Consider the following 24111-nt stretch of genomic DNA (forward strand, 5'->3'; position numbering starts at 1 on the left):
TACGCTAACATTTCTACAAATATGTGAGATATTAGAGATAATTAAATGTCATTTTATGTTTCTTGCGTTTTGGCATAATCCATGGTTGACTCAGAATTTCTTCCTCGTCTCTGTTGTTAAAAACACAGCAAAAAACAACTGCGACATCTGCTGTCTGAGCTCAGGTTAGCTTGTGAAAATCGACCAATCCGATTTCAACAGACAGCGATAGTCGACGAATAGAAAGCCTCAGCTGTATGGTGGACTGTGGATACATCCAATGGCTTGGGTGGTAGTAATAGTCTGTCCGCGGTGCCGTGGTGAACACACTGGTTGGGACAGGACAGCGCTACATGGGGGACGCAGGCGACAGCGGCTGGTACCACCGCTCCTCCATCCATGAGGGACAAATCTGCACTCTGGAGCAATCTCTAGGGCTTTACGGCGCTCTGCCATCGGGAATTGACTTGATGAAATAACCAAGCCGAGCATGAACACATCGCATTTGAGGTAACCAGAGGATTTGAACAGTGGAAGATATCCCCACATACACACACACACACAGGGGGAGAAAGGGCCATGCACAGACACTCAGCCGCTTTGTAATCACCGTCGTCACTGTGTGTGTGTGTGTGTGTGTGTGTGTGTGTGTGTGTGTGTGTGTGTGTGTGTTTTTCAGCGTCCCCTCCTCTGAGCATGGACTAACCAAATCCCTCTCTGGATGATTTGATGGGGCTGCTCAGAGTCATGATGCCGCCCAAGTTGCAGCTGCTGGCGCTGCTGGCGTTCGCAGTGGCCATGTTCTTCCTGGAGAACCAGATCCAGAAGCTGGAGGAGTCCCGAGGAAAGCTCGGTAAGTTTAAGGGGCTGCAGCCCGACCGCAACCCCGTCACGGCTCTCCAGGAACACCACAGGCTGTGTGTGAGGTCTCTCTCGGGTCAGTGTTAATCTGTGCATCACCGTTGTTGTGCATTTGGGTCGATAAGAGGCAGTGTGCTGAGCTGAGTGGCACTTGATCCGCCACCCATGCCTCATAGTGTGGCTCAGACAATGGCACACAGTCACACAGTGGATCTGGGAGCTGTCCTTCTGAACTTGCCTGACTGTGAGCCCAACACATTGAACTTGGTTGACAATTGCACACAGTGACACCCTGTGCAGTGCAGTGTGAGTATGAGGAGGTGCTGCTGTCCTCGGCCTGTGACCCTGTGACAGACTGAGTGTGTGTCTGTGTACTTAAGAGCTTCATTATTGATTCATCTGAATTAGTTGCTGGATTGGAAGTGATTCATTATTTGGGCTGTGCAGAGTTAAAAAGCATTGGAAGTTGCCCATCACAGTTTCCTGAAGCCTGAGATGATGTCTTTGTTTTGTGCAACCAGAAGTCCCAAACCCAGAGACCTTCAGTTTCCAACAGAGAAAAGCAGCAAATCCTCACATGTGAGATGCTGGGCCTGGAGAACGTAACGATGACCTGATCATCTAATAGTGGCAGATTGATTGTCTGGCAGTTCACTTTCAGCTCTCGTATGCTTCTTGCAGTTGAGATGAGAAACAGGTGATTTGGAGTACAGGGCATGTATAGTGTTAGAGCTACAGACTGGTGGTTCTGGAGTCAGGCTGAAAGGCGGGATGGTCAGTGATGGATGTGCAGTACATGGCAGTGCTCAGCACGGACAGGAAATATCTGCTCAAAGAAAGTTTCGGTAAGATTCAGCATGCGTGGGGACACCGCCCTGCTGCAAATCCTCTCCCATCCCTTTACCAAACTCTGTCCTCTGATTGAAATGTGGCCGGCGCTGCGTTCAAATCTCATTGCGAGCTCCCATCAGGGGCTCCGTCCCAATAAAGATCTGGGACATTGCAGGATTATCTCTTTGGTGCCTCCACTGTGGGGAATTTTTTTAAGGAACAGCAGAGCGGTGCAGGCGCCCCGAGGGTGCAGCAGGCGTACCTCAGGGGTCCGCGCACCACCTCTTGTATCATTTGATGAGAGCGGTAGCCTGGCTCTGAAGACCAGCAGCCAGCAGGCCTTTCCTCACAGCACACATTTTGAGACGTTACACTGAGGAAAAGCACAGGTGTGATTAGTAACTTTAACAATGTTGGTGCAGTGAATTCCATTTAGGTGAGGCACTTCCTGGATCCCAGGATTCAAATGGCTTACAGGGACACTTAATGGAAGAGAGAAGACATTTATGTTATTAGTAACACCTGTGCCTTTCCTCCTCTGACAAGTCAAATGTCTGCTGTGAAGAAGGTCTATTACATTTTAGCTGCTGCATATTTAAAGGCCCTGATCACCCACACAGGTGCCATGCTGGATGATTAGACCTCTGCTCAGAGGGACGTTGGGAGTATCTATGCTAGGATGTGAGGTCACCAAACTCTCATTGTTTACACGAATGATAAAGGTGCAACGAAACTAATAACGCATCCATGTGGTGTGGGAATGATTGGAAAAAATTATTTCCTGATGGGCAAAATTCACATAAACGTCCTCTCAAGTTGGAATAACAACTGAAAGTCTGCAAAACTTTGGTGCATGAATTGCCAACCTTGATGATAACTGTTTGTTGCTGTCCACGTAGGACGACCTAGAGGAGTTAAACCAGTTAGAACACAACACATCGTCTTCATAGCGTCCATGTTGTTTCCAGTGAGGGTCTGTACAGACACATGAGGTCTGATCTTAAGTAAGTGACCACCAAACATGACGTTTGATGACATCACCCTGGCTTCCCGGAAAGTGTGATGTGAATCTTCACTGTTCTCTGATGCTTTGTGAACCAGCAATGAATCATTTAATCAAGAACATAATCAGGAGATTAATATAAAATGAGAATAATCATTAGTTTCAGCCTTAATTAAATCTATGGTGCAATAAAACAGATAAATGACAGCGGTGATCAAAATCACAGCTTATTTTTTCAGCATTAGACATTTTTGCTCGATGAATGACTTGAATGAATAATTGATTCATCAGCGAACAGCGTTTCAGTACCAGTTCAGGCTTTAGATAGCTTTTGTCACGCCACCTTTACTGGAACTAGTGCTGAAACGATTAGTCGATTCATCATTTAGTCGATTGTCAGAAAATGAATCTGCAACAATTTTATGATCGAGAAATTCTTTGGCTTTTTTTTTCAAGCATAAATGGCTACAGATTCACTCGTTCAAGCTTCTCAAATGTGAATATTTGCTGCTTTTCTTTTGTTTTCCGTCTTAGTAAACTGAATATCTTTTGGATTTTGGACTGTCAGTCAGACCAAACGAGGAGTTTTGAACTTGCCAGCTTTCGATAAGGATATTGTTAGGAAATCAATTTTCACTATTTTCTGCTATTGTGTGGACCGACAGCGAATTAATCGGTTATGAAAATAAGCGTTAGATGTTTAAAATCACCAATCCTGAGGCTTACTGGTAGGCGAATAATAGACAGGCTTCATCAGATGAGTCAAAGATGTGTGTGTTGGGAGGTTTCCAGACCAGATTGTGAATTAAAATAGCTAACAGTCATGTAACTGAATAAAGTATCCCAGCCGAGTTCTCACATGTTGGAACAATCAGGACTCTGGGGGTATAGATGGCTATACTGGCCTGTGACACGGTTTACTGCTGCTGTAAAGGGTTATACTTTACACCCAGTGAAAACACACACACACACAAATACACACACACTCTCCCCATGCTGAAACAGAACCTGAGAGGCCTTTACTCCGACTGCCCACCACCACGAGAATCTGTTGACTTGGCAAAAAGCGCTCTGATGGATGACTGGCCTGAGCAGACGTCTGTGTGCTGGAGCTCTGAATTATGTGCTGCATGGCCAAATAGTTGTGAGTGAGGCGTTCACAGGCATGATGCTGACAGACAGCCACGGGGCCGGTCACATTACCAGGTACGCCTGCTGCAGGTCCATCTGTGCAACAATAAAAGCCTGCGGAACAACCCAAACGATGACAGGTGGTGTCCAAACCCAAACGAGGTCCCCATGAATATCTCTCGGGTGATGAATGTGGACTGAAAAAGAAGTGTACGTGTCGCCTTCCTCTATCATGTTTTCACATGTTCACAATTAACTTCGTGCGGACTGGAATGACCGGCGCCCTCTCCTCGCAGTGTGGGATCCTATCTCCTGACACGCGTTTTGAATCATTTCCCCTATTAGACGCCTCCCGCAGGGTAGACAAGCTGTGATTTGCTTCCAAGCTAATCGTCGTCCCAAGGTTTCACCAAGAAGTCTCCTGCATTACAATCATGCCGTGATGCAGCTGTGCGTCCTGCTGTGGGCCTAATCCATTATTCTGACAGTATTTCTCTCCGGCTGCTCACCGGCGCTGCTGCCGGCTGGGTCAACAGTAACGCAGGCTGACTGCAGGGATGGATGGATGGATGGAAGAATGGAAATAGAGTTTCTTTAATAAAGAGCCACAAACGGGGATTCAAGGCCACTTTCCCTGTCAGGGTTGCCATTAGCTCTCTCTTAGTTCAGGCAATTTCAGAGCGCTCACCTTGGAGATTTTCACGGCACTTTATTCTGAAGTCTGAGACTGACATTCCTGCATAATGTCTCATTGACGTCAGACAGGAGACGAGTGCCTGAATTTGATTAGATAACCAGTCGAGAAAATTTCATCAGCTGGTTAAAAGTCAACGCAGATGACTTTTCCCAAGTCTGTCGTGTTCGAGTGTTCAGGTGTGTCCGAATGAGAGCCCAGTCGAATAATCTGTACGTGCCCAAAAGGTGAATATCTTTATGTGACCATTCTGCGTGACTTTTATTGTGAAATCCATTCAAATAATAGAATATTCTTGTGATATTTCCTCCGTGCAGATTCATTTGGTGCTGAGATTGATTTTTGTGGTTTGTTTTTTTCAAATCCAACACTCGATGGAGTCAAACTCAAGGCCATAGAATGAGACTTCACATCCCCTCAGAATAAACTCAGTAAAGACAGAACACCAGTGGGGTGAACTGAGCGGAATTTTTTTGATGAATACCATCACGATCAGGAGGGGTTCTAAAACAACATCATTTTCAATGACACCTGTCTTTTTCTGGCTGAAAGCTTGTTCATTACACACTTGAGTGCATCATTATTTGTGTAACATCTGTCCTTGCTGCCTGCTTTTTTAGATTTAAGTCTTTATTTCCTCAGGGAGAATATTCATAATGCGAAGAAAACCTCAGTTTTCATTCCAGCAACCTCAGCTTTTCTCCGCTTCTTGGTGCTTAAAAAAATCAATCAGTAACACGACTTGTAGCCATAAGTGGGAGGTTAATTCTAGAGGGCAACTATGGTATATTGAGAACTGCGTAAATAGAAACGTTGCTTATAAAACTGTCACCCCATGGCTCTCGTAACCGGAGCAAACAACCTCTTCACCCCTGAGCCCCGCAGGCGGTGTGAGGCCTAGCCGGACAGATATTCAAAGACCTTTTTTTTTTTTCTTTGCTGCCTTTCATCTGCTGGCCGTTATTCAGCCTGATTAAAGGAATTCAATTTCCATCTGTTGCGTGGTGATATTTAGTTCCAGACACAGGCGGCTCTGTGATGAGCTCAGAGAGAGAAGAGAGATGCTGCTGAATGTAGAAGAAGGAAGGGGATGCATGCGCTCATTGTCCAAGTGTTTGCGGAGCCTGACGCAAGACTTTTAAGCATTCATTCATCGCCGCAGCCCGTCACTCCCGGGCTTTGGTTTGAATTTGGCTTTGATTGTCATGCCAAGCACTCGCAGCCTGGAGCCCACCCTCGGGCTTCCGCCGCAGAGGGACCCAGTGAGGAATTTGCTCTTGAAAGGACATTGGTCAGGCATCGCTGGTCCGTCCTCATGCGCACGCCGTGTGGACTTTGATCGGACGTCTTTATACCTTCGAGCTGCCCCGCTTCTCAGGCTGCACATCACTCACCCTGTCACTGACGAGACCTTGAGCTGCAGTCGTGTTTGAAGTTTGACTTTATTGATGATCCAAGCATCTACCTGGTTCCTTTCACTCCTACACATTTGTCAAGTGTGTGTCAACTGGAGTCTGTGACTCACTCAAAGGGCTGCAACACCAAACAGCGGCTTCCTTTTGAAGCTAATTGGTGAGACATCGGTAGCACTCAACTAGTGTGACCCTGTGTCTTTTCTGTAACTCCAGGCGCAAACCTCAACCTCCTAAATGTGTAACCATTTCTAGCTCTCATTGTTCCCTTATCCTTTCTTTGGACACAGCACTCAGGTTCCCTTTGAACTCTCCCTGACACCCCACATCTCTGTTTTTAGCTTCCCTAAAGGGTATAAAGAGTGCATGAGTCATTTGCTTTCACTCTGCACGTTGGCATCTGCTACCGTTAGCAGCCGGTAGCGTCTATGGCCTGGACCTGCCTGCTCTGAAACATGCCATTTGAGCGGCTAATGGAGAGGAGCCCACAGCGGAGATAGGCGTAGGCGTCGGGGATGAATTTGTTGTGGGAGGTGAGGGAGGAAGAGTGCTAATGGTCATACTGGGCTTTTGCTGTATTGTTAGAAGCAGGCTTTGATTAGGGCTGAGGATTTATGGTCCCTGGCGCACACTTTCTCTGACGGGGGAATGTGTTCTTGCAAAGTGGCGCGGTGTTTGCAGCTGTAGCAGGATGACAGACAGGCTAATCGGGGTGTTATGGACGGTTTCACACCCTGGATGTAATTGGAGGCCGTTGGAGAAGAACACCCCGCTCCAGTACCACCCATCACTCCCCTCAGCTGGCCTCCCCCCCAGTGTTCCCTCCCCACCTCCTCACACAGACACACTCCATTCGGCGTCTGCCTTCCGTCTTCATTTCTGCCTGCGTTTCCATTGGGCAGTGGTGTCAGTTCAGTCACATGGCACCGACACCTCTGCAGACCAGATTATATTGACCGGACTCTCGGGGACAAGTGGAGCTCTGACTGATTGCTGATGAGATACTATTTAGTTGAAGTGATAAATCAGATGGGGGTCAGCAGCCCACAGATGCTCCGAGTGAACATTGATCCTGAGCGCTCTGCTGATGGGACTTTTCCTTATATGTGCTCTCTGTTTTTCATCCTCCACACTTTAATGATACAGAGACAAGATCAAATTTAGACTCTCTGGGGCTCAGCCCTCGCCATACTTGGTTAAAGCCGGTAGCTTTTTGACACATGATGGACTCTGTGGTTGTAAACATGACAGCGGGTGCCAGTTTCCTCTCCTCTCCTCTGCAGAGTTAGCAGGGTTTCTTTTTCGCTCCGACACCATTCAGCGCCTCCTCTGACAGGGAAACTGGGAGCAGCTAATAAACCTCTGTGATGATTATAACTTATAATGACAGTACTCCCATCCAGCTCCTTCTGGATCAATAGTTGTAAACAACTTCTTTATTTGCGTGCTGAGTCTTCTTTGTGGTATTCAGATCCCTCTTGTGTTTTACTAACCCGATTGGATGAGCGCCTGAAAAGAGAATATCCGCCGCTGGCTTCGGAAATAAGGTGCTATCAAAGGAGCAGGACGTGTGGAGGGGAGGGGGCGGTGGATGAAATGAAAAAGATGATTTAATTTTCATTGCGACACAGAAATATTTAAAGCCTCGGCTTGTGAAAATCATAAGCCCTTGTGGGGAAAAAAAAAGGAACAAAGACGCCTGCAGCATTTTTACAACCAATTTCATCAGCACACGGAGGGATAAAGGAGGAAGGAAGGTGGTCGAGTGGCGCTGCTCCTCTTCTTCCTCGACCCCTGGTTCAACTTTGCTCCCATTAGCTGTAGAGTTGGCTTAAAGCTGCCTTTGTCTTGTTTTTCTGTAAAATATCTCAGACCAGGTGTCACCAGGGACCAACTGTTAAGGTGGTGCTACTGCACAGTTTCCATTCTCCTCCTCTCTTCTCCCCGTCTGCGCCTCCTTTTCTCTCTCTTCCTGCCGTCCCTCGTTCCCTCTCCTCGGTGTGCCGAATGGCGTGAGCAGCATTGCCAAATTGCGTGAAATTCAGCTTGAAGTTCATTAGACAGAATACAAATAAGTACACGGCGAACAGCTGTGCGGTGTGTGAGTGTGTGTTTGCGGCACCTTATTAATGAAGTATCCCGGTTGCTGAATATTCAGCTCCCACTCTCAGATTGTCCCCTGTCGAGTGAGGATCAGCAGATTTATGTGCGTCTGCGTCGGTTTTCCTCCGGCGTCCGCGTCTTTTTTTCAAACACAAGTAAGCATCGACTCAGTGACACTGCACACAGGGTTGATTGATTAGGCCTGTTTTATTAGGCTAGTGTCTGTATCTATTCCGTCCGGCCTCTGACTAATATTAATGGCGCACCACTCCAATACATCGCTGCTGAGTCCAACCATATTAACCAGATTTGGAACTGGCCAGACATGATTGATCTACAGTAAATACCATCTCTTTGTCACTGTTTTTTAAATGTAAATGCACTTTTACAAACCCTCTAAAACAACACAATTAAAGCTGCTCAAGCATCAAAATAATGTTGTTGTGTTAACGTCTTTACTTATTAGGGCAACTGATGATTATTTTCATCATTGATTAGTCCGCCAAGTAGTTTTCTGATTAATCCGTCTGTCTTTTAGCCTGTTGAATGTGCAAATGCCTACCACAATTTCCAAGAGCCCATGGTAAAGTCTTCTCATTGCTTTGTTCTATATGTAAACATGCGTCTGTATTAACCTTAAATGACACATAATGAAAGTGGTGTTGAAATACAAAGAGATTCAAATAAGTAAAAAAAAAGCATGCGTGACTGTAATATAATTAAAAGTGTAATATAGTCACCAGAAGTCATTATTTTCTCATGAACACAGCGCTTTGATTGATGTTTTGGACTCGTTTTTATTAGAATAATAAAAGTGCTCATTCTCACCTGTAAATCAGAATATAAATTAATGATTATTCTGAGAAAAATAAAGCTCCACCAATCACAGGCCTACATTACCCACAGTGCAACTCCTCCAAAAACAGTTTGGTCAGTGTTATGGTGGTTTGACGGTTTACAGCCTCATGTGACCACTGAGATCACTTCCACGCATTTTAGTTTACGCATTTTAAGTTGGAAAAAAGAAAAATAAAGAGCAAACCAGTCCTCAATATCAACCAAAATCCCGAGTTTAGCGCATCAGCATCAGAGCGGGGCCTGTTCATTGTATCACAGTGATCCACTGATGGCGCATGCAGTACACCATCCTCACCGGATAGATGGCCTGCAGATGCTAAATATAATGAGATGAAAGAAGAGAAGCAGAGAACGGAGGAGATGAAAGGCACACAGATAAGCCCGCAGTGATGAAGCGATAACAAGTTGAACCGGTCTTGTTGCGGAGATGTCGTGTTTAACGGCGCTCTCGCTCTACAGCACGTTTCTGTGTGGGACAGATTCTCTGCGGCGTTCACCTGTCCCTCCCACTCATCATTAGACCTATGAATAGCTGTCGTCTGCTCTGTCTAATAGAGTGTGGAGTTTTCCCCGGACTCCTATATATGCATTATTAATTATCTGTTACAGGGCTGCGAGACGGAGAGGCAGAGGGAACATCAGATATCTGGGTTGTAGCTCGCAACCAGATCTGCACTGTTATGCAAACATTGTTTGTTGTTATATTAGGAAATGAGGGCTCTGAGCAAAACTGAGAGTTGTACTGTATGTCAGTGTGAGCCGCTCTGCTACTGTAATTTGTGCATTTCAAGTTTCTCCCGCTTTACGCTGTCACAGATTTGACTGCGGCCTTTGTGAGGCTGAAGCGTTTAGCGGCGACACAGACGCTCCTGCTGTGGTTTCTTTTCCTCTCACAAACGCGTTTAATAGCTCCTCTCATGTCCACGGTTACCCAGATATTTCCTCCTTCCTTTGAAGCGCAAATGCCTCTGTTGGCTAATTCCCAGTGCTTAGTCATTGACGATCTGTGCCAAGAGGAGATCTGTTCCAATCAATCCCCCACCCACCCCCCTCCACAACCTGTCAGACCTGCCTTTACTTAACAAGACAGGGGAATGATGGGATCTGCCATCTGTGTAAATTGCTCCATAATCTCATCTGACTGACTTTCTGATGAAGCAGACAGCACGTGGCCCCTCTTCACTCTTTCTGTTTTCAGACGTTATTGGCTCACCTGTCAGACGGCACTGCGGGCTTCGATCCCGCGAAAGACATACTGGGGGAGAAAGTGGCAGGTTGAACCATGATCACCTCCATCTAAACCAGGTTGTTATCATTAGTGTAGCACCATGTCTTGCATTTAGACTAGGAATTATAAATGGACCACATGCGGCTGCGGCTTATTTAATGCACCCCTGTGTTTAGTCGAACAGCTTGTCGTTCATCTGCCATTCATGAACTCCACAGAGCCAAAAAGGCCCATCCTCAGCTTTGAGCCTGTTCTCCAAAAAAAAAAAAAAAGGTCGTTTTTGAAGTTCCTACTGTTAACATCGTCCTCCTCAGTGACACTCAATGGAGTAATTATGGTCTCAAGACCCATACCCCAAACCACTTCACCACTTTAAACTGTCCGTGCAGTGTTGTCTGCCAGCGCAGACAAGGGCGAGTTTTGTCTCCTCTCCGCATCTGAGGAATGCTTTGTCGGCCTCCTCTGACAAGAACACGCTTGTTTTCAACGTGCTGCATCTTCAGGGAGGAAGAAAGTCATTTCCAGGCTTCTCAGGGTACATGACCTTTTCGCAGCTTGTTTGTGCCGTGTTAAACTCAGCGGCGGCATCTCTCCGGAGGACGGAGTGCCCCGCTCGTGTACCTGCCGTTGTGGGTGGAAATCCGGCTCGTGACCTCAACGGCGCGCTCCCCTTCCTGTATTTTCCTCACCTTTCCTGCTCCCCTCTGCGGCGTCTAGTAAAAGCAGAACTGCCGTGAAAGTCATAACAATGAAAAACTTCTCAGCCCGTATTTATGGAGCCTCGCAAAGCCGCAGTGCCAAGTCTAGGACAGGAAATATCACGTCACTGTGAAACGTCTTATTTACGAGACTGTGCGATGTAGCCAGACATTTTATTTTCACTACCTCACCTCGCCGGGCACATCTGTTGATTTGAATTTTAATGGTGGAGCCTTTCTGTTGCTTCTGTAGCAGCCTGGCTTTGATGCATTGTTCAGCAGCATTTCTCGCATTCCCAATCAGATCAATCAGATTTCTTGCCTTTTATGATTGTCTGGAGGACAGAACATATAGAAACTCCCCACACGTTTCTGTAGAAAGGACAGTGTTTTGTGCGTCATGCATTGCTGCTTGTCATTCATGTAGCGCCTCTCTGAATTATGGACAAGTCAGAGCAATTGATACATTGGCATGTAGTGAAAGAGGACAAATAGTTTCTTATTTAGACTTGCAGCAGACACAGAGAGGTGAGACTGACCCAAAGCAGTAATGTTGCAGCCATAAAACCAAAACAATGAGCTGAAAGAAGCTGAAGCGTAACCTCTTTCATATCACACAAAGTCATCAGACCCAGTGATCATATGAAAAATATTGATTAGTGCAGCTTGAATGGAATTGCTACAAACTAACAATGATGAAACGAGGTCCGGCATTGTGCCCGGTTGTCCGTCGGTCTCAGGGCTCATAATGAAGCCACCATGTGCAGTCAGCTGTGTGCACTGTACTAGGTGGAGACTTGAAGGCTACACAATGTATACACAACGCACAGCGGACCAGAGGCTGTTATACACCACGATCGTTTGTCAATTGTCCATCGATTGTCTGACCCCAATTTGGCCAGTCTCCGTTCAGCCCGGCCCTCGTCCTTGTCTCCCTTGCGTCTCGTCCCCCTCGACTTCCCCACCTCTCCTCTCTCCCCCAGCTGTACTGTGCAGGACAGGCCAGTGAATGAGACCCTTCATTGAGCGTCAATGTCACACTTGTGTGCCAAAGCCAGTGGGAAAAATGCCTCAATCTCAGCCCCCCCCACCCCACCCCCTTCAAACAGTCCACCCAGACAATTGCACTCTGACGCACATGTCTTTCTTATCTCTCTCTAATACAAGTGTTAATGTGAAAATCTGTGAAATACCGTGTGCAGCATAAAAGTATTGGTGTCTAATTTAAAGTTTAGTCTGTGTCTCTGTTCCTGCTGTCATACTGAGTTTTTTTGAAAGCCCTGAAGGCGGTTTGAATGCATCGAACACCTTTATGTTCACTAAATGAAAGCGCTCTCGTTTATCCGTCTTCCCTTTCAGTCCTCTGCCGCTGCCGGCAGCGTTGAAAAGCTGCACAATAGCTTCCTCTCACACCGTGCTTCATACTCCTTGTCATAACTTAAATAACACTGATAATGCAGGTTCTGGCTCTCTTCAGTTCGGCCCGAATCTCCACCCATCAGCCTGACTTTGCTCCTGTTTCCTCCGATAATCCGCTCCGCTAAATGGATTTGAAGACTGAATTAGAATAATTAGAAATTCGGTAGCGCACAGTTGTGTGTGCTCATGAGTGCCGCAGTGGTGACATAACTGTCCCCCCTAAACCTGGCACTGCAAAGCAGCAGCGAGCATCCAAGTCTGTACCGAGGGAAGAGGTAGAAACAGCACCAGCAGCAGGCGACTAACTCGATTTTTACACAGCAGCAACCTAGATCTCCTCCCTGTCATCCTTCATTGATTTTGCAATCCAGCGGCATCCAAGCAGAACCGTACAAGCCATACACCTCAGTCTGCCGCTGATAGCCAATCTCTATTACCCACCTAGCCCAAGGCTTCGGTTCGAGGGGCTAACCCTCTCAGGGGGAGCAGGCAGAGGGAGAGAGCTCCGACTGGCGGATCGGAGCGATGATGGATTTATGAGCTGCTTGGAGAAAGGATCATCTTCTCTCCTCCACTTTTATTATCCCATCAGATCTGACGCGATGGCAATAATACATGACGGCCTGTCACATTTTGCAGATCTGGCGGCGAATATGAATGATGATTTCAAATGCTTACGTCTAATCAGCCGCGAAATTGCTTCAGTAAATATGTTCAACTACCAGCGCTCTGTCTTCCTCCTGTCTCTCACTTTGAATGAAACTCGGAGTAATAGGCTTGTAGTTGTCACAATGTTTAAGACCCGTGTTGGCTTCACGGTTCATAATTAGCTTTTAATGCACAGAGACGGCTTGAGGGGAGGAAACTGACGGAAATGTGGAATGAAAGGGGGCCTGCTGTGTGGCCATAGTAATTCAGGCTTTTGTTCTCTAATTAAATGACCTCAGAAGGGAGCACTGAGCTTAAGTTTGTGTGTGTGTGGCGCCCTCTGATATGGAGGTTTGTGCCAAGTGTATTCAGCCTCGCAATGAATAGGGCGTCTACTACAAAGCCTAAGAAGCCCTCTCCGTGCCCGCTTCGCCTCCTTGTTGGCTGTTGGAAATTTGCCACAAAACACCATGTCTTTAACAAGTGGTTTCTGGGCCCCTTCGCATAGTTCAGGACGTTGTAGTTGGGGACACAGTAGCGCCCGGTCTTTTCTCACTCCCGCTCACCTCCTGTGAAAAAACACTGAGAAACTGGCGGCCTTCCTCGCGAGCTCGAGCCACACAAAAGCTGAAAAGCGAAAGAAAGCTTACATGATAATGCATGTTCTCCTGTTTGGCCTTGAAGATACCAGCAGTTCAGAATATGGACAAGAACATAAATGTCTGTAGCAGCAGAGGTTCAAGCACCAGCTCACTCAGTTAAATGATGTTTTCTCACTTACCTGTAATGGCATTAGCCATGTAGCTAGCTTTTGTCCTGTTGCTCCAGTTTATGGGATATTCTGCTCTGAGTCTTGTGGTAGCATAATGGAGGTGTATGGAATTTACAGCAGTAAAACAATACACTTGAAATACTCTGCAGCATGATCTCTACCAGAGACAGTGTCCCCGTTACTCTGGATAATCCCCAGACCTCGCTGTCAACAGTTTTCATTGTGAGTATTTCTTCAGTGGGAAGTCGTTCCAGTGAAAACTGTTGACAGCGAGGTCTGTGGATTATCCAGAGTAACGGGGACACCGTCTCCGAGAAGAACACGTCGCTGTTGTTTTTTTGTTTTTTTTTTCCAAGTGTTGCTCACAGCAGAGAGAAATGACAAACTAAATTGCATTCACTGCTCTTTACTGTCTGGGAGACGGATGTCTCAAAACTTGGGCAAACCACCAGGGGTAAGTGAGGAAGTACTGCATGTTTTACCATTTGAGCCCTTCAAAACTTTGTATCCTCATTAAACATCAACTATTCATGACTCAGTAAGCGGCAAAGTAAACCTGCATTCACAGATTCTTTGGGGGGTGGGCACTGCTCTGTATTATTAACACATTTTCAACATTAACGTTCATTTTTGAAGTCGTGTTTCTGGCCGCCGGGTGAATGTCAGCGAATATCAATTCAGTATTGACTCTCTTTAGCTCTGCTTTGGCCTCCACCACCCCCTGAGGAAAGTATGTGCGTGATGATCTGGTTTGATTGGATTTGATTGACTGTAGTCTGGCAACATAAGCAGCCCCACAGCTTTAGATGATCCGATGGATGCACGGAGGGACGCCTTTTTTGAGAATAGCACAGATAAAATCACAAATGCATGTGAAATAAAAACGACATGCTGTTCCCATCATACCCAGCAGCTCACTCATCGCGTGTTTCCAGGGCCTCTCAGACTTTAAATTCCTCAGACACCTGGTACCACGAATCAGACTAAAGGCACCTAATATTCATGACTTCCATTGTCACGGGTTGCACTGGCTCTATTTTTTGAATGTCACGGTCGCTCTCTCTGTCTCGCTTCACTTCATCGTAAAAATAATCCTAAAAGGACATTTGAGCCCAAGCAGTAAAAGTTCCAACATAGCAACTGTTACTGCTGTTGTTGTTGGCTAATGCGTGCTTTGGATGGACGCGTGAATGAATGTCTCTGTTGCAGTTGTTCTGCACGCTGACAGCCTTCAGCCATTACAACCACCTGGCACGTCTCCTCGCCGTCGGCCGGCGGCACCAGTTGCGAACGTGCGGCAGCGGCGCGGCTCCGTCCGTAACCAGATCCAGCTTTGATGAGTGGAACATTAACAGCTGCTCAGGAGGGTGTGAGAGAGGGGGAGTGAGAGTATTTCTGGGTGTGCTGTTGTGTGTACGCCCACGTGTGTTCGCACAGATGAAGGAGAGGGCGGCGGGATCGCAGGTGACATCTTAATTGGCCTCCGGTGCCAGATGCCAGCCTCTAAAGCCGGGCCAGGCCGGCCCAGGCTGTAACAGTGTCTCAGTAGCCAGGCAGGGCTTTAGGCAGAGCTTTAGGGGCCCGCTGGCTCCACTGAGTGCTCCCACGGGTATTAGGTGCTCCAGTGTTGTGCTGCCTCCCCTCCTCTCTCTCTCTCTCTCTCTCTCTCTCTCTCTCTCTCTCGCTGTCTCTCTCTCTCTCTCTCTCTCTCTCTCTCTCTCTCTCTCTCTCTCTCTCTCTCTCTCTCTCTCACACACACACACACAAACACCCTTCTTCTTCTCTGCTCCGTCCTTCCTGCAGAGCACTCTGAGGCATTGTCAGCACCAGTCAATCTGAGGCGAATTCAAACGAAGAAAAGCCAGAGGGCAACAAAGGCCTGGGCGTCTTTGTGTTGAATCTATTCACACTGAGGCAGTGAGGTCTGGCTTTTCTGCAGCTCCGTGCAGTGTTTGGATTGAGATAACCCCCTCCTCCCCAACCTCTGCCCTCCTCATTTAGAGCGTATTGATGTCCTGTAAACGTCCAGTTAGCTATCAAGTAACTGTAGCCTTTACCGTCGAACTACCAACCTCTGACCCTTCACCCGTCGGCTCTTGCTCTTCACCTTTTCACCCTTGTTACACGATGCTTTTCTCAGAGGAAACTAGGTCAGATAAATCATTTCACACCATCTAGTGTCTCTGAAGCACACAAAGATATTCTTGGCCATGGCAGTACATTTATTTCATGTAAATTGGGAGCACGCAGACACTTCACTCCACAGTTAAATAAGTGAAAATAAGGAAGGTGACTGATATTAAAGTTGGATCTGATTAGCGAACAAGAGAGGTGGTACCGCAGCGTGAAATAGGCTGCTCACAAAATGATTAACTAATATTCCTGTTTGACATTATTCTTGATCCCCGGTGTGAAGCGGGAAAGGAGTTTCCGCTGTCTGCTCTCCAAAAGAGACTGTGCTCAAATGGAAATCCATTTTTAATAAAGTTACGGTTAAGTCTCTCACACGGTGGTGTCACCTCAGACAAGGACGGAATAATATCTCTGAGGGTTGGTTCGCGTTAACAGGATCGGCCTTGAATTTGAGTCTAAAGTTTGGCCACAAAGGCGTCAAATGTGCGTGAGCTGAGTGTTGTTTGAGTTCTAGTTATGAAACATGTTGAAACTGATTGAATGGAAGCACAGATCTGAGAGCTGGAGAGGATTGTGTCTTTGCTTGGAAAACCATGACCAGTGACACTCGAGCGTTTAACTCCTTGCACTTCTCCATCTTGCTGCCTTTTTAGTATTTAAGTGTGAAATACTTTCCGGCACTTCTTCTATGAAGTTTTTTATTCGCTCAGCTCCACAGAGAGGTCAGAGGGCAGCACAGCTCCTGCAGCGCTCCTGGAGCCGCTTGGATTCTGTTTAATGACTGGCTGAAGGACATTTTTGCTCACCATCCTCTTCTTCAGTATTAAACCAACACAGAATCCTTTCCTGTATGTCCTGAACTCACCTGTGTCTAACTTCCTGTCGCCCCCACCAGAACGAGCCATCGCCAGACACGAGGTACGAGAGATCGAGCAGCGGCACACGCAGGACGGTCTGCGGGAGCGGGACACGTCGGCCTCGTCGTCGTCCGACAGCGAAGATGACATCGTCATCATCTACAACCGCGTGCCCAAGACGGCCAGCACCTCCTTCACCAACATCGCCTACGACCTGTGCGGGAAGAACCACTACCATGTCCTGCACATTAACACCACCAAGAACAACCCGGTCATGTCCATACAGGACCAGGTCAGAGCGGCGGCTGACGCCAGCTTTAACATCAACGCTCAGTAGTCACTATTGGTGAAGTGTATGTACTAAAAGTGCGTTTCTTTGTTTGTTTGGCTCAGGTGCGGTTTGTAAAGAACGTGACTGAGTGGAGGGAGATGAAGCCAGCTTTCTACCACGGCCACGTCTCCTTCCTGGACTTCACCAAGTAAATCTGCTGTCCTCTCACTGTCTTATAATGCCAACACTGTTTATTCACACTTTCCTCACCCTGCTGTGGCTTTGTGTAGGTGACTCCACCTTGTGGTCACTCACAGCCTGTCACAGTGTAATGGAGTGCTGCTAACATTGCTGAACCTCAGGATGTTTCAACTAAAACAGGCACATTATTGAGCTCTTAAACCCGCTCACTGTGTCTGTCTTCAGAGTTAATCTTGAATTCAGATGCTGTTGAGTGCTTGAACCCAATGACTGTCACGTCTCTCAGGTTTGGGGTGAAGAGGAAGCCCATTTACATAAACGTGATCCGGGACCCCATTGAAAGGCTGGTGTCCTATTATTACTTTCTGCGCTTCGGGGACGACTACCGGCCCGGCCTGAGACGCAGGAAACAAGGAGACAAGAAGGTTGGAATCCATGAATACTCTCATTGTTTTGTTTAAAAGATAGGTTCACAATTTGTCATGTCTGTCTTAGAACAATAGTCAGTAGGGTGGGTGGGGGGAGTTTGGTTCTTGTTCGTACTGGCCATTAATAAAGCACTTTAAATGGAAGACGTAGGGGGACTTAAATCTGCAGTCATCGTTCTGTGCAGAAATATATTCAAAAGTTTATCTGAACTTAATGTGAGGCTTCAATGTGGAGGACTTTCCAAAGTTCTAGCATTATTATGGGCACCTGACTGTTGTTTTAAGACAGACTTAAACCCCCGATCCTTTAATTCATTTGACAATGAAGCGATTTCCTCCGAAATGTTCACGCATTGACTTTGTGTTGCAGACGTTTGATGAATGTGTCTCAGCCGGCGGCTCAGACTGTGCCCCTGAGAAGCTCTGGCTCCAGATTCCCTTTTTCTGTGGTCACTACTCTGAGTGCTGGTAAGCATTCAAACGCTTGACGCTGTTCAGATAACACTGAGTCAGAAATGATCATCTTGAGGTTCTCTAGCTTGGTTCAGCTCATCTTTAGTTAATCTCAGGAAACGTGCAGAGCTGGTTCAGGAAATTATTTAATCTTTTTTAAAAGCGAAGCTTTATTAGGTGTTCCTTAAGTTTAATGTTTTAAGTATGAATGATTGAACGAGCAGTTTAGTACCACAGATAAGGTCGGAAAGTAAGTATTGAGAGACAGACTTACTCGTTGTGGGTTTTAATCTTTTCAATGGGATTTGGTGGAGATGACAAAAACATAGAGTATCAGCAGCATCACCCCGTCCTCGCCTCGGGCGGTTCAGGAGGGATGGTGTGTCAGTTTAGTCTCATAATGGACCACATTAAACCTCATAGTCCCTTTCTATCCGTTCTGCGACACTCATCCTCTCAAGGTCTCTGATAGCTCTCTCAGCCTTGATCAGTTCTCTCTACACGATGATCTGTATCAGTCTCTGTGCCGTCACTCATCCCTCTCTCTCTCCTTAATCTCTCCTTCACTCTGCCCTCCGTCTTCTAACCCTCTACCCTCCTGGTGCAGGTTAGCTCTGAGTTTCTAGGATTCATTCACTGCGGTGCACTAGCGGCATATTAATGTGATGGAAAGCACCTTGGAAACATTAAATAAATACTGAAGACAAAAGGGTGAAGGTGCTGCCCGTCCTCTAATGCTGTGTTTAACAAGGCTTTGCCAAAAAAAATCTTTATAGATGTAAACAATCTGCTTCCTCCTTTATTATCTAATTCCCTGACCATGACAGCACCTGCCGCTGCCACGTTCCCTTCCTTCCTGCCTCTCTCCTCCATCCTCCGGTCCTCCTTTTGTCTCAACCCTCTCTGGACTCTGTTCACATCTCACTTCATCATTTTTCCTGTCACTGTCTTTGTACCCTTCAGCTCTCCTCTGCTGCTCCTTTGTCCCTCTCTTCCTCCTCTCCATCTCTGCTCTTTGCAAATGCGATCGTTTCACATGCAGCAGAACTGACACTATTTTTAACAGAATATGAAGAAAACTAATCACATATAACTCACATGATCTGTGCAGGAACGTGGGAAGCCAGTGGGCTCTGGAGCAGGCCAAGTACAACCTGGTGAATGAGTACATGCTGGTCGGAGTAACAGAGGAGCTGGAGGACTTTGTCATGATGCTGGAGGCCGCGCTGCCACGCTTCTTCAAAGGAGCCACTGACCTGTACAAAACAGGTGCCATTTGCTGTTACCTTTGTATCCCTCAGCAATATTAAAATATACCAAAAAGCAGCTTAATGGCTCCCTCACATTGTAGTGCTAAAGTGTGTGTGTGTGTGTGTGAGTGCTGTGGTTGCATATTAGCAGTTTGAATTGCTCCTCTGAGAATTAAATTGTGATCAATATGCACTCATGCCTCTCGCTGATGTAGTTACAGATTAGTTACAACAAGTGCAGCCAGAATGAATAATGGAGAGCACAGCAGAATGAAATCTGACAGTGATGTAGATGAAAGTATGATGTTCATTATTTTTAGCAGCAGATAAACCAAAGTACTTAAGTTAATCAGGTATGTATTTAATGAATTTGAAGACTGAGTCTGTTTCAGATGCCTTGCAGGCTCAGTTATCACATTCCTGCTGACTGGCAGTCTTACTGGGAGCTCTAAGACATGCCTTTGCCTTTCATTTAGTAAAATAATAGATCAGCCTAAAGAGAAATAGAGAACGCCTCAAATCCAATTGAAAGCTTTGCATATTGCCACAATGATCATTTCAGACATTTTGGGAAATACACTAATGCACTCTCTTGCTGAGAGTTGACAAGAGATGACAAGATTGATACCGCTCTCATGTCAGGTAAAATATGAAGTTACAGCCAGGAGCCACGTAGCTTAGCTTAGCACAAAGAGTGGAAACAGCCAGCCTGGCTCTGTCCAAAGACAGAAAAGTCTGCCTCACAGCACCTCAAGTTCACTAATTAATGTGATACACCCTTTGCCGGCTGCAAGGTAGCCTCATGCTAAGCTAATCGGCTCCTGGCTGCAGCTTCATGTTTACCGTTTAGATATGAGAGTGGTATTGATCGTCTCATCTGACTCTCAGCAGAAAAGCAAATAAGCAGATTTCCACAAACATGAAGCTAATGCATTCAGGATGTCATGTACAAAGCAAGCTAAATTGTGAATTTCTATTAATTTTAATTTCACTTGCAGATTTTATACTTGGATGTGGCTTTGAGATTGAAACCCTGCTTATGTTGCCAGTTATGATTTTCAAAGATTAGAGCAGAGGAGCCTTTGGGGCCATGTGGGAATCCTTTTTGAGAAGCAGGAACAAAAACGGAGCGACTGCAGCCATTTCCAGGAAAAGTACCACTACAAAATCAAATTGGACTAATGCCCTCGTTGATATTAAACATAATGGATCACATGTGTATATAGATGCCGAATCGCAGAGTTCATACACCCGGACCTCTTAAATCCTCCTCTCTTTTCATCACAGGGAAGAAATCCCACCTGAGGAAGACCAGCGAGAAAAAGCCGCCCACAAAGGAGTCTATCGCCAAGCTGCAGCAGTCAGCCATCTGGAAGATGGAGAACGAGTTCTATGAGTTTGCACTGGAGCAGTTCCAGTTCGTCAGGGCACATGCTGTCAGAGAAAAGGACGGGGAGCTCTACCTGCTGGCACAAAACTTCTTCTATGAGAAAATCTACCCCAAAAACTAAAGAGACGAGTGTGGGGAGGACACTTGGTACGGGCTCAGATGTGCAGTCTGAGATGAAAAAGAGAAGGCAAGTGAGACTAATAGACGACTGGTGACCGCGTGGCTGCTACGTACACGTGATTGAGGGCATAATGTGGAGCTGCAGAACAATCTGCCTCTGACACAGCGATCAGACTGGTGACCGCTCTGTTATTCCCGTCCGTGTCAGCCAACTGGACGAGGAGCTCGCGTTTCGTCAGCAGGTTGTGTTCCCAGCAGCCCCCCACCCCCACCCCACAAGCCTCCGCTCCCTTTCACTTCCATTTCAAGGGTCGTCTGCACAGAGGGCCTCCGCCGGCACATGACGGCCTGTCCAACAGCTGGTTTGACCTCGACTCCTGATTGGCTTTGCTGTTCTCCGGTTCAAACAAAACATTTTCATTGGCTCTGTACTGTTTGGTTGTGTTTGATTGTATTTTAACTCTTTACTATGGTTGTCTTTTGTATGTGAAGGCGGTGACATTCTCCATGGTGAAACAACATCCCCATGCCTCACCACTACTACTAACTTAAAGAGATTTTAAGTGTAAGAAATTGACTACTGTGCTGTATTATTGGACTTGAATGAGAACTTTTGAGGTTTTTATGAAATAAAAATCCTGTGACCATGGACTTTTTGCTGGGGCAAGTGTATGTTTTATACTGTACTTGCTGTTTTGTTGGATGACTTGTAATGTGCAGCTTTGCCCAGAGGCTTCTCCTTTATGAAGGAAGCATTTACACATGATGTTATTGAAGTGTGGAAAAGCACTAACGTGAAGATGCTGCTGCTGTAAATATTTACTACTTTTTCAGTCCGTTGCCACAGTATAAAATCAACCAGTTTATACTGTTAACGCCCTTTTGAAGTTACAGTGTGCATTTTATCATCTTTGTACATTTCTTTCATTTCACTTTTTGTCTGCATTTTATTTCGTGTCATGTTATTTTCATTGTAGAAGCAGGTAAACATGGCTGGTCACTAAGATGTTACTTTGCTGCTTAAAGGAATATTCCGACATTTCATTGCATTTTAATAACATTTGCTTTCTTACCAAGAGTTGGATGAGAAGCTAGATGCCACTCTGATATCAATCCTTTAAATATAAGGCTCAAACAGCAGGTAGCTTAGCTTAGCATAAAGATTGTACACAGCTGTCACTTTCACATAACCCACCACCACCACTGCTAAACTAACAACACTTAGCATGTTGGAGGTGCTGGTGACTTCATTTTGTTCCTTTTGAACAGAGTCAGGGTAGCTATTCCCCCTTTTTTCCAGTCTTTGTGCTAAGCTAACTAGCTGCAGCATTATTTTTAATAAGCTGATGAGCGAGTGCTATCGATCTTCTAAGCAAGGAAGCAAATTTCCCCAAATGTTGAACTATTCCTTGAAATGTCTGCTGTTTGTCCATATAAAAGATGGTGACGAGGTTGGTGATAATTTTGCTGATTCGCTCATGTAGTTTTCTTCTGTCGTTTTCTTGAAGGTTGAATTTATTGCAGTTCTAATGGACTTTTAATGGCCAATTAAAGTTCTTCTCTACCCTCCATAAATTGCTCACTAACAGCTGGAAAAGTTTAAAGTGACATAATGTTGCCCTCACGACTAATCCTTATCACGAAGGTGTGCTCATGTGAAGGCAAAAAAATAATAATTTGCTGCACAGAATTTTTCTACTGGATGTACTGTCACAACACGATACCTGAGGTACTTAAATATTCAGATTTTCATCTGGGGACATACTGTAGCTTGTGTGCCTTCTCTCCACTCAGCTCTCCTTGTGTTGCAGCTTTGTCAGATGGAACATAAAAACAAACATGGCTGTTTTCATCTTTTGATTGCCAAAAAAAATATACAGAACATTTTGAAAAACTACCAAAGATGCATGTGTGTTCCTTAATTCAATCCAAATGCCTGTGCATCATCATCAACAACAGGTGCAACGAAGCAAGGAGTGGTAAAGACAGATAAAGCCGCTACCATGAAAATGAAAGCTGGATTATTTCAGGGCTGGTATCCTGCAGAGGGAGATAAAGAGCTGCCAGGTCTGCTCCTGCTGCTCACTGTGTGTGAGTGTGTTTATCCATTTTCACATCCTTTCCACATCCTCCTGGACTATTTCCTCTGCATTTGATGTAGTGAGTTAAATGTGTCTCTGCCATACAACTAGCAACAGTGAGTTGGCATAATATTGTGGCACTTTTCACGCCAAAAAGAATTTATATATTCAACATTTTCTATTGTTTTGGTAGCAACTATCTTGCTGCTGAAAATAGGAACATGGTTATGTGAGAAGTGAGGAGTCACCAGAGGCCAGAGAAAGTTTTTTTTGAGCCAGTGCTGCCACTCGGTGTTACTCATCCCTGCTGTCAGATAATCCCTGGACAGTCGTCAGTTTACTGGACTCATCTCCATTAATCTCAGATTTTTCTCTAGTTACAGCTTCCTGCTTTTGGCCCTCTGACCCAGATAATTATGCAGGGTGTCTACTCTGGAGCTTTAGTTACAGTTTGCTTTTTAAAGGCTGACCAGGAGCATCATACTGTTAAGTGCTCCTGGTGCCATTTAGGACTTGGTTTAGGACTCGGCATTAAACCCTCTGAGGCTTTTTATGAGGTTGTAACATGAGAAATCAGGTGGTTCCTACAGAAAACTGGAACCACCCCAAACTGCACATTTCATCACCTTTTGGTATATTTTTAGCATTTACAGGGTTATTAATCCAATATATGGCTACTATTGTGATATTTGTGATTAAGTTTCAGATGTGATGCCTGTGATGGTGCTGCTAATTACCTCTGATCCCTGAAGGTTGGATGAAAGTAGTTTTACTGGCATTTTAGTCTTTATGAGATTGTACAGCAGAGCATTTACAAGGAATAAGGGCAAGAAAGAGGAGGGCGATATGCAACAAAGGTCTCCAGCTGGCACAGGAACTTCAGCTATCACCTCACCTGTCAATATTTGGTCAACTCTGCTTTTTTTTTTTTTTTCTTATTTTTTCTTTTTTCAAATTATATCATCATGTAATATGTGTCCAAGCACTATGAAAACACACAGTGGCAACATGCGGTGGAAATTCCTCATCAGGTCACAGTATCTGATAGGTGATAAAATCTGGTGCAGACTTCAAACAGGGACACCACAGCCGGTTAGGGTCCCAGACCCAAACCACACATTTTCACCAAAAAATCTGTTAGGATTTCTCTGATTTTTACAACCTTGCCAATTTGTAACACCTGCCTGCACAATAAAACGTAGCAATCATCCCATCAGAGCATTAATCATCATGTTTATTATGGGTAATAACACGCCCCCAGATCAGTATAATGTTCATTCAGAACAGGGT

At 45.7% G+C, this 24111-nt stretch overlaps 1 protein-coding gene across 1 annotated transcript; it reads left to right on the forward strand.

The window, feature by feature from the left end:
* Positions 1-277: 277 nt before the first annotated feature.
* Positions 278-22642, forward strand: hs2st1a (heparan sulfate 2-O-sulfotransferase 1a). The gene is made up of 8 exons (XM_076745610.1): positions 278-489; positions 659-832; positions 16666-16919; positions 17021-17106; positions 17386-17524; positions 17898-17995; positions 19092-19249; positions 20518-22642. Exons 2-8 carry the CDS (start codon positions 709-711, stop codon positions 20739-20741), a joined length of 1083 nt encoding a protein of 360 aa, XP_076601725.1. The 5' UTR covers positions 278-489; positions 659-708; the 3' UTR covers positions 20742-22642.
* Positions 22643-24111: the final 1469 nt, after the last annotated feature.

This window comes from Chaetodon auriga, chromosome 12, assembly GCF_051107435.1.
Source record: "Chaetodon auriga isolate fChaAug3 chromosome 12, fChaAug3.hap1, whole genome shotgun sequence".
Lineage (NCBI taxonomy): Eukaryota > Metazoa > Chordata > Actinopteri > Chaetodontiformes > Chaetodontidae > Chaetodon > Chaetodon auriga.

Bases quoted from the DNA above. Each gene is read 5' to 3' on its own strand.
- hs2st1a (XM_076745610.1), top strand. From the start codon at position 709: ATGGGGCTGCTCAGAGTCATGATGCCGCCCAAGTTGCAGCTGCTGGCG. The intron at 833-16,665 runs GTAAGTTTAAGG...CGCCCCCACCAG, and splicing joins GGAGTCCCGAGGAAAGCTCG to AACGAGCCATCGCCAGACAC. The intron at 17,996-19,091 runs GTAAGCATTCAA...TGATCTGTGCAG, and splicing joins GGTCACTACTCTGAGTGCTG to GAACGTGGGAAGCCAGTGGG.